This window comes from Cynara cardunculus, unplaced genomic scaffold (genome assembly GCF_001531365.2).
Source record: "Cynara cardunculus var. scolymus isolate 2C unplaced genomic scaffold, CcrdV1 Un_Scaffold_1371, whole genome shotgun sequence".
NCBI classification, from domain to species: Eukaryota; Viridiplantae; Streptophyta; class Magnoliopsida; order Asterales; family Asteraceae; genus Cynara; species Cynara cardunculus.
Window position 1 is genome coordinate 93,328 of NW_020200748.1, and position 11,603 is coordinate 104,930.

At 33.5% G+C, this 11,603-nt stretch overlaps 1 protein-coding gene across 2 annotated transcripts; it reads right to left on the reverse strand.

The window, feature by feature from the left end:
* Positions 1 to 5,700: 5,700 nt before the first annotated feature.
* Positions 5,701 to 9,572, reverse strand: LOC112502418. Of its 2 annotated transcripts, none has more exons than XM_025106308.1 (5): positions 9,434 to 9,572; positions 8,212 to 8,636; positions 7,287 to 7,586; positions 6,036 to 6,159; positions 5,701 to 5,926 (listed from the first exon to the last, which is right to left on the reverse strand). In XM_025106308.1, the coding sequence occupies exons 2-4, from the start codon at positions 8,590 to 8,592 to the stop codon at positions 6,040 to 6,042; spliced, it is 801 nt and encodes a 266-aa protein (XP_024962076.1). In that variant the 5' UTR covers positions 8,593 to 8,636; positions 9,434 to 9,572; the 3' UTR covers positions 5,701 to 5,926; positions 6,036 to 6,039. The 2 variants fall into 2 exon arrangements, with proteins under 2 accessions (XP_024962076.1, XP_024962075.1); XM_025106307.1 differs by having other exon boundaries at positions 8,212 to 8,627; positions 9,434 to 9,543.
* Positions 9,573 to 11,603: the final 2,031 nt, after the last annotated feature.

Here is an 11,603-nt window from a genome sequence, read left to right on the forward strand (position 1 = left end):
TTTATCATCCAAATCGACAAAATATTAAATAGGTTGGTTTTATAATTTTCGCATTGTATTTAAATTTTCCGTTCACTAAGTGAATACTCTGCTTCTATCTCTTTCTTTCATTGAATCTATCGAGAAGGATAGATTCAATCTTTGTGAATTGACACGTATTGAGGTTTTGGTGGGTCTGAATTCTAAAAGGTTTAACCTTTTTGGCTATAATTAAATTTTATAAAGATTAAATCTTTATTTAGTGTTCATTTTTCTTATTGGAATTATTTTTCAACAACATATTGAAAGCATATGACGTTACAATTTTATGATTTAACTTAATAAATAATATTTAAGTATTCAAATTGGAAAAAAATCACTACACAACCACATTGAAGAAATGAATGCAATGGGCCCTAGTGAGGATCACACTCCTCTCCTAGCGAACTGCCTTGGGAAATCTGTCTATGCAGGTAAAATACGTACGGGAGACGGGAAACATCTCCAAGATCCATATATGGAATTACACAACCACATAAACAAGTATGTGGAGTTAAAAAAGGAAACCGTCTTCAAATGTATAAATATTTAATTAATAGTAATTAACTAACCTTGAAAGTGTATAAGAATCCTGTCATGGTCATCTTTGCTTTCTCGTCGATGCCTTTTTGGATGGCACCATTCATTTGACTAAAGGTGGGTGCCCAGATTCGTATCAAAACCAGTTCCAAGTTTTAATATCCTCTACGGCTCTGATCAACGTGTCACTAATACATTGAGCTTCTGGAGGTCTAGAAAATGTACCTCTACCATCATCAACAAAGAAAGTCGAAAAGCATCAGAGTCTGATAGGCCCTCCATGTGGTCAAACTGCCTAACCATGTCAGAAATCTTCAGATGTGTAAGGTCCGGTGTTAAAGGTCTTGTTGCGACTAGAAACACCCAACGGATGAAACAGTCATCTTGTAACGTATGCAAACTGGTCTACAATCCAAAACGGAGTCCTGTCAAAAGACAAAACTTCACCCGCCCGTAGCGGAGATAGTGCCAACAAATATCGAACCACATCTCGTCTTCTCGTCCATTCTCAGGGACGACCAGAGAATCTCTAGAGTAACATGCCATGGCAATGTCCAATCTTAGACCAAAACAAGTGTCGCAAAAAAGGGCCATCCTCTCAGGATTCAACTTGGCCTAATATCTGATGCGACGAATTCCCGACGCTTGAGCGTCAACGACGCCCAATAAAAATTATGCTACATTCGATCAATTTTTATGATTATAAGGACCAAATTAGTAAGTACATAAGTACGAGGACCAAATATGTAATTACAGAGACCAAATATATACTTACTGTGATTACAACGACAAAATTTGTGATTGTTTTGATTATATAGAAACCTAATCTTTAACTAATCGAATTATAGGGACCTAATTTGAAACTAATCTAATTATAAGGACTTAATCTGTAGTTACTCTAAAAAAGGGGCCAAATTTGTAATTATTTTAAATACAAAGACCACATCTATAATCATTTAAAGTACTGGGACCAAATCTGTAACTAATCTAAGTATAGGCACCAAATCTATAAGTAGTCTAATTATAGGGACCTAATATGTAACTAATCTAATTACAAGGACCTACTATGTAATTAATTACTAAAAAACAGGGACCAAATCTATAGCTATTTTAAATTCATGGACCAAAATGTAATTATTTTAAGTACATGGACCAAATATGTAACTATTCTAAGTATAGGGACAAATTTGTAAATATTCTAATTACAGGGATTTAATCTATAGATACTCTCAATTAAGGGACTAAAATGTAAAATACTATCAAAACATTGTAGGAAAGCAGGAATTAGATAATGCTAGTAGTCTAAATTGCATAACAGGCACGCCATTTTCAAAATCAAAATCCGGGGGCACCAAGAACATAAAAAGTTGACATATAACATATGGTAAAAATTAAGTTATATGCATATAAAATAATAGGGTAAATAAAATAACATAACATGTGTTCAAACTATAAAATTATAGGGTAAAAGAAATAACATAATATGCATTCAAACTACAAAATCATCTACAATATTTAATAAAAACGGTTTATACACGCATAGGTCCGCAAAAACGACACGAATGGAGGTGGTATATTGCGTATGTTGGTGTAAAAAAATAGTCGTTTAACGAGGCCCATAATTTGCAGACGTGGGTTTTTGTAGACGGAGTGCTATTTTGGTAAAATATGGAAGAGAAATAAGAGGTGAAACCACACGATCAAAATGACTATTTTAATTAATTTTTCAAAAGGAAAAAGAAAAAACTTTTTTAAGTAGAATAAAATAGGAAAAGGACAAAAAAGATGAAAAAGACCAAAATGTAGAGGTACATATAGATTGAGTTGATCGAATTAAACAAACAAATTTATATTTATAAATTGAAAAATCTCAATCTAACCCGGTCGGATGGTGGAGGTGTCGTGGAAAAGAGAAAGAGGGATAGGGTTGCGGTTATTAATGAAAGAAAAGAAAAAAAGTAAAGACTCATTTAATTAGAATAAAATAGGAAAAGGACAAAAAAGATGAAAAAGATCACATAGTAGAGTACATATTGGGTTGATCAGGTTGAAGGCATTGAAACAGCTAAATTAATGTTTGGGATTTGAAAAATCTCAATCCAATCCAATCCAACCTAATTCAAACCTTGCATACCATGACATATCAAGAAACTTTTATATTTGGGGGTACACTTAGGGGTGTAGATTTTTAAACCAAATAATTCATCCGGATGAAAACGGTTTTAGGTTCTTCTTTTCGGCTTAGATAGTTCAATTAAACGAATAAGGATAACTTATTCAGGTCGATTTTCAGTCGACTTTTTACTAATTCATCGAGGTGTATAAAATTTATATTTTATATTTCAACCATTTCGTGTGTGCTACAAATGGACCAATTAACAATCAAGATATCAAGTTAGGACCCTTGTGTTGTTCTTGTTGGACGCACAATAGAAAACTTTACTAAACAAATTTTTTTATAGCTTTTTTTCTAAAAGAAATTGGTGGGTTTGTTGGGAGCTTAAGACCCTTACCACATGCACTAGATCCGCCCCTGTTTACGTATCAGATTGAGTTAAGCGATTGGTCAAGGTTGAACTTTGATATATTTTTATATTCTTGTATCTTCATTACCTTAAATATGGTGTTTTATCTTGACATAATTTATTTATTAATCATCAATTAATTGGTACAACTTATTAATACTCCTTTTTAAGTAGATCATGTTTGAGAACCAACAATATACATACATACATGCATACATACATACATACATACATACATACATACATACATACATACATACATACATACATACATTCATACATACATACATACATACATACANATATATATATATATATATAATCACCACGATTACTCATGGTTTCGATAGGCTAGGATTAGACAATCACACATTTATCACAATGATTACTCATGGTTTCGATAGGTTAGGATTAGACAATCACACATTTATCATAACGATTACATGCGAAATCCACTAAACGATTTGGTGTGATATGAGTGTGATAATCATGTGATATCATTATTATAACATCACTTGCACACTCATTTTGATCATGGTTTCGATCGGTTAGGGTTAGACAATCACACATTTATCACAACGATTACTCATGGTTTCGATAGGTTATGGTTACACTCGATTGATCATGATTTCGATAGGTTATGGTTACACGATCACACAATTATCACAGGGGAAGAGAAGAGAGTGGAAACGAACGTGCAACAAAAAAAGGGATGATTATAATTAATTAAAATAAAATAAAAATTATTTTACTATATTAATACCCTTATTAATTTATTTATATTTAATATAAGTTAAATTATGAATTAAAAAAGTTTAAGGTTATTAGGTTGTTCTCGCGTTCTCGTAAATCACAGGGGTTCTCGTTTGAACCTCCACCTATATATATATAGGAGCCCATTCAAGGAAGAACTGACTAGTTGGTGGTAACCGTGATAACCAATTTCAACCACAAATCAATAGATAAATTATAAAATTTATAATTTTGGTAATTTTAAATTAAAATTTTAATGCAAGGACATTTTAGGTATTTTAAAACTCTCATCTCTCCTCTCTTCTCTCTCCGTCCTACGGCTTCCGGCCACTATCCTCCGGTGATACCTAAAAATATTGACTCTGTTAAACAAAAGACACAATGTGATACCCAAACATATATAAAATGCATTGTGATACCATTGTGTTACATCTCCGATTGACCACACTAACGACCTCAGTGTGATACCCAAACACACATATGATGCATTGTGATATCATTGTGGTATCACCGGAGGATGGTGGCCGAAGGACAGGGAGAGAAGAGAGGAGAGATGAGTTTTAAAATACCTAAAATGTCCTTGCATTAAAATTTTAATTCAAAATTACCAAAATTATAAATTTTCTAATTTATCTATTGATTTGTGGTTGAAATTGGATCTCACGGTTACCAAAAACTAATTAGTTCTCATTTGATTAGACCCATATATATACAATAAAATATAGGAGTTATATATAGACGATGAAGAGATTGAAAGTATATGTATATGAAGAGGTTGATGGCTAACGGTCTATTATACATATTAATAAAAGATTTAACAATCATATTAACTACAATAAAAAGAAGGATGTCGGGTTCATCGGGTTAGGTTTAGGTTCAAATGACCATAACCCAATTCCAACAAAAAATACACATGGTTTAAAAAAATTTACAACTCGATATATCATCAGGTGGCTTCGGGTTGGGCTGAGTTGGGTTGGTCAGGTTCATGTTTTTGTGCATCTCTCTCTAGCGAGGTTAATGGACTTTATTAACGGAAGTTAGTTTGAGGGACCAAAAGTGTAACAAAATGACAACTACATTGACTAAAATTGTGATTAGTTCAAAACGAGTACAAGAATTAATAGTGAGTGACAACCATATGGACCAAAAGTGTAATTTACTCATTTATAAATGACAAAATATTAAATAATGCAATGGCATTATGGTAAATCAAAATAAAGAAAACGGTAAAAATAAGTTGGAAAAAGAAAATAAGTATCGGTCTTAACTGAAACCAGTACCTTCTCAACCGGTTCCAAATGCCCATCTCCTCCACCAATATGAATATGAATATGAATATGAATATGAATATGAATATGAATATGATGGCAATTTCGACCAATATTTGCATCACTGAATCCCTTTATGATTTTCACAACCATGCACCTTTGTGATGAACTCATTTCAATTTCTGTAACAAATCCCTGAAAGTATCCTACCATTACCAAATATCAAAACTAATAGTTTTATTAACACCACAGCAAACAAAAGTGTTGCAAATTATTAACTCAACATAAAAATTTAAGTGTTGCAAATTATTAACTCAACACTAGTCCAAACACATGTAATAAAACAAAAAGATGATGAGACATTTAGAACAAGCACTATCAAACTAGTAAGGTAGAAGGCTCAAATATACCCTAAATTAAATCAATGCCTAGATTCATAAAACCTTGGAAATATATAGGATTCAACCACTCTCAACTCATATTTAGCAGCTTCCATATAAAATATAAGTACAAGCTTATGTCAAATTTGTAGGAACAAAATTGAAGGACACAGAAACAAATGTTTTGAGATAGAACATGGAAATAAAAAGAGAGAAGGGAAAAAAATAGATAAACCAATCAAATGCGGTGCGCGTCCAACATGGAGTGTAGGGTCTGGTATGAGTAAAATGTAAGTAGACGTCACCTATACCCGAGGGTAGAGAAGCTATTTTGTAGACCCCAAGCTTTAAAAAAGAAACATGCAAAACAAATTGAGCATAAACACCGTTACCAGCATGATCATCTCTTCGATTCTTTCAGCAACATATCAAGGCTAACCTGAAATAACAGTAGATTCAACTAACATGTTAACAATGATATATTCTGGCTGGTCAATGAGTCACCAACTTTTTTATTCTTTCTTCATATAAGGGCAATGGCAACAAACATTCTTATCTGTAGCAAAATGGATGTTGAGAATATCCCACTGCTTTTTCCAAGAGAATGACAGCAGAACCCAAAAACTTGTTTGGACCTTTGGAAGCAAGAGATGCATGTCTCCAATTGTGGCCCTGGAAAATGTATACGATCCATCAATAACATTCTAAATAACAAGTTTGAACACTAAAAACTTCCGATGTTTGGGGAAAAAACACAAACTAATATGATACAAATAACAGACTTTGAAACCTGCATATATATATATATATATATATATATATATCTCCATCCTTATGTGGATGCATAAGTTATAGGATCACAATGCAAAAGATAATGCTGATCGTTACTCTCTGGTACAACAGTGAGATGATTATGTCCCTGCATCTGTGCTCTTATATAATAATTATTGCCTCTAAATGAAATACGATGATGAAAAGGAGTCAAGGAAACATGAATATAATATCTTGAATACATTCATTTATTCATGTTTTTTGCCTCACAAACTTGTACGCATAATGTACAAAGAACAGAATCATGAAAAGCAAGATGCAGCTGGATATATTCATTTCTTCGTAGATGTTTGTTACATTGGGTCACTAATTACAAAATTCAACTGTGTAGACAATTGTAGATACTTGACAGAAGAAGCTACCGAATGTATATCTCATATCACTTCTTTACAATGTGGCTTAAACGGCGAAAAAAGAGAGAAGAAAAGAACAAACATGTTTATTCACTGCTAATCAAGAAGACCAGCTCCAGCATAAATTAAATGCCGTAACTCTGTCAAATGTTCATCATTTGAAATATGGAGGCTAATGCGAAGGTCGGTCAACAATGCTTCTTTTTCCCAACTTAAGGGCCCAGAAGCAAATAATGCCTCCAAAGTGGAGCAATAAGCATGCAATTCTAACCTATGAATCCTTGCTGCCACTCCCTCTTCAGAAGGAGGGGAACTATTCCCGTCCTCATCTCTTGAAGTACTAAAAGATTCCGTACTGGAAAGAATCTCTGTTTCTTGATGAGTACAAGGAGTAGACCACTTATTTGGACCATCACTAGAAATGCTACAACTACCGACAGAGCACTGGTCATTATCAGAATCATTTGGTTCCGATATTCTTGCAAGAGAACAACCAACAACACCATTTAAATTTCCTTTCTCCAGTTCATTAAATCCATTTACCGTATTGTAAAAGGAGGAGACTTGTGATTTTTTGTAACCCCGAGTTTCTCGTGGGCAATCTAAAGCATCTACCTTTTCCAATGACTGGTCTGTGATGAATCTTCTTCTCTGTTCTTTCTCAGTTGCTTTGAATCTTTTAGCATTTCCAGGAGAAGCTTCAAGATGAGGAGAGCAAAAGGGGGAAGCTCTTTTCAGCGTCTTAGAAGAAAGCACACGAGACTCCTGTAATCCAGCATCATTGTAGACAACTAAGCAATTGTCCTTTTCCTGACAGATTTTTGCATCAGCTACTGGTATCTGTAGGCCTAAGTTTGCGCCACAATCTGGTTCCACCATCTGGTTGACATTCACATCTCCGTAGTTTCCTGAAATCTTTATAATCAAATAGAAGTAATGTTAATTAATAGAACTGTTAGAACTTGGAAAACCAAATGTATGATATAAAAATAAGGATAGGGAATCTGGATAGCATCAAGTAACAGCACCGCAAGAATCCTGACTTACAAAAAAAATCCATTTATGCTGTTTCACAGAAATGTTCTTATATCACATTCAAAAATATTTGACGTATTTAAACATCTATGACCTGGGATCAAAGCAAGAAAGTGATAAAATGCTAGTTTGTCCAAATCAAATTAGAATTATAGAAATCTAGAGTATAAAAATGGAGAGCTAGTACACAAATCTTTATGAAGGAAAGAACCAGAAGATCACTGCAACATGTATGGAACTAGCATCTAATAGGTAAGGTGTGAAATACAAAAAGAATCAACATTTTAAACTACAACTTTCATGATTATACTGGTTAACAGATAAGACAGGAGTTTTTTAATTCAAACAAACAACTTAAATAGACCAAAGTTATCCCTTTCCAAAGGTAATGATCAGCAAATCAATTTGAGTGCTCTAACCAAATCCTCAAAATCTTATTACAAAAAAGAAGATCAAAGAGAATAAAAATAAATAAAATAAAGAGGAATGATGAAAAGTAATTTACCTTTACAATTGGAACCCATTGGCCATCTTGCCAGGACTGTCGAGCCCTGATGTTTGATTTGTGGACATTTATCTCATGAGTGAACCCATGAGGCCTTAATGAAAAATGACCTGCATCCGAAACATTGCACACGGTTGCAGTTTTCCATGAATTATCATCAAACACTTCCACAATATCACCAGCCATCCAACTCTGTAAATCTTTTGCACGAGGAGGACAAGGCCTAATAAACTCCCTAGACACCTTCTCAACACCTGGGTAACAATAGTACCTCAAACTATAAGTATGCCCATTCCTAGAAACAACTTCAGCAACACACCATGATGTAGGCAGCTCCGTCTTGTTCATAACCTCCACTCTGCTCCCCTTTTGGAACTTCATGCTAGGTTAGAAGTTATGAACAAATCACCCGAAACCTGCCACACCTACAAAATTTAGGTATCTCCCATTAAAAACACAAACCCAATTTTATCTAAAGCATGTGGTAAAATAGTGAAACCAACGAAATGAAAAACAAAGTGACCATCTGAAACCAGCCACTGTTGTAACATGTTATTTAGGAAGATGTGTAGTTGATCAAAATCCAAGCTCTAAAAACAAAAATAAATAAATAAAAAGATAACACTATTATTTTAAAATCTCTAAGAAGGTCCAGTTTTCCCAAAAAGATGTCAATTGTTTCATCAAATCCGTAACAAATTTAAGGTACCTCCATTGGTTGCATCTATTTAATCATCACAGATCTTTGGAGATAAAAACCTAGTTGACCCCCAAAATAACCAAATAAATTGATACCAACAAAGGAGAGAAGAACTAAATCACCGATTTTAAGATGATAAGATCATTAACAAGTAATTACACACAAAGAACAGATAACCCACAACAGGATAACAAACAACATAAAGTAAATGAGCATTCTATAAATTCACCACAATGTTCTCAGGACAAAATTATGATAAAATCAAAAAGCTTCAGATATTTAAAATTGAATTAAGAACTACTTTATTTTAATCATCCAAAATCTAAGCTCATTTAGCAAACGAATTAACAAAAACACAAAACAACAATTAGAATAATTAATTACAAATTTTAGACAGTTAAGAAATGCAGCATACAACATGAAAAACCCGAATATCATTTACACAAACAATTGGATCAGCATTACTAAAAATTTGAAGAAATTGGGGAAAAGTGAAACAATAAATGTAACAAAATCACTGACCTTTTTCTTCAAAACCGTGTAGCAGTGGGATTCGACAATCTGTTTTGGGGGTGAATTGATCTTTGATTAAGTAGCGGATCACCGATTTGTGTTTTGTGTGTTCTAGGGTTTGGTAATTTTATTTTTGTTTTACCAAAAATATAACAATTAATTTAATAACTTCGTGGAATATATATTAGGTTGGAGGGTATAAATGTAAATTGAGCAGCGGTTTAAGCCTCAATCCACAAATAAAGGAGAGAGAAGGGTGCGTAATGCGAGGCCTTATTCGTGTAGAGAGAGGTTTGATCTCGATGAATAGCTTCTCTCACACGTTTGTTGGAGCGTGGAAGACATTCTCCTAACGATTTCTATGTAGTTAAAGTTTTACGTTCTCCTAATTACCATCTATGTAGTTAAAGTTTTACGTTCTCCTAATTACCATCTCTTTGGTTTGCAAAATTCTTTGGATTTAATAGAAAAATTTATATTAAAATAGATTTAAAATTATTTGTCTGTTTAATTTATAGGATTTAAAATGGAATTAAATTTCATTACTTATAAACAATTTATAGAAAAAAAATTATAAATAATTATAAAAATAATTGAATTACATTTCTATAAATCGATTATTATAAAACAAATGTTTTTAATATTTTTTAAAACCTTATTACATAGAATCTTGTGAAAGCATTCCCTAAGGATTTCAAAATCTTATAATTAAAGGATTTCAATTAAATCCAAGGATTTCAAATCCCGACAATCTAACAAACCAAATATGGGATTGTAATGGATTTGAAATGCAAATTCACCCAAATCCATTATTCACTGAAACCAAACGAGACCTAAAAAGTTTTTTAAGCGAAAATTGTACTCAACTTTAGCATTATTAAATATAGTATTGATTATAATGAGTCAAAAAACTGTTATTTTTATATCCACCATTAGATCAAAATTAATATTAAATATTAGCCGTTTAAATTGTGTATTTTGCAATTACATATGGATATGCAATCTCTGACCCTAACTTATATGATCTTCCATGGTTAAGTACACAACTCTGAATTCCTCTTAGTCAGAGTTAAGTTCAGAGTTACTTCCCAACCTTACAATACAACTCTGAATTCTTGTGTTTCAGAGTTAATGTCCAGAGTTTTCTTCCACCCCTGAGGAAAAGTCTCAACACATTAAAAATACCCTTTGTAATACACAGAGTTAGAAGAAAACTCTGACATCTTCACCACCACACTAATAAGACGTCATTAGGGGTGAGCAGCGGAACCGGGTACCCACTTGCACAACCGAAACTGCCTTGGAACCGCCTGTTCCAGACCGGAACCGATATAAGTGGTTCCGCTTCCGGTTCCTAAAATACGGAATCGATTGAGAATGGTTTCGGTTCCAGTTTTCAATTTTTCGGAACCGTTACCTGCCGGGGTAGGTTCTAAGACCGGGTACCCGGAACCGGCGGGTACCCGTTATTTTTCAATTAAAAAAATAATTAATTTTTGAATACTAAATTTAATTAGGTCACGAACTTAAAACTCTAGATTAGATTTTTGGTCCCACCTCTACGCCTCATCGACTCATACTTTCAAACCTGAGGCCTCTCACAGACCGTCTTCATCGAATCATCACAGTCACGCCAAATCTCTGTCAATGTTCTACAAAAATGGGTGCCTGTTAATCCCGAAGGGAAAGACAATAAACAAAAAGTAATTGTAGAAGGGGGGTTGAATACAATTACACAGAGTTTTTTTTCAACTTTTTAATTCTTATTGATTTATATCAAGAATTAATACACACAGAAATACAAAAGATTGTTGCGGAAGATAGGAAAGGAAAACCTAACCTAAACAATCTTACAAGGAGAAGAACTTTCAAGAACAACACAAAGAGTTCTTGAAAGGAAATGAAGAACACTAACAATTTCTTCGCACACAGGAGAGCAAGGGAGTAGAAGAGAATAGTCGATTGCTTTGAGAGAGCACTAAGTAATCTTGCAAAAGCCAGTTGTGTGCAGGGGAGATGCACACTACCTTTTTATACTACCTTCAGCATTTAATGCATGGGGACACTTGTCACTTGAGGATAAGAAGGCAGGGGTTGACTTGACCAATGTTGATATCTTATTTTCATCGTACACAACATGCATACAACACAGTTCATGCAGAGACAAACTTACACAGTT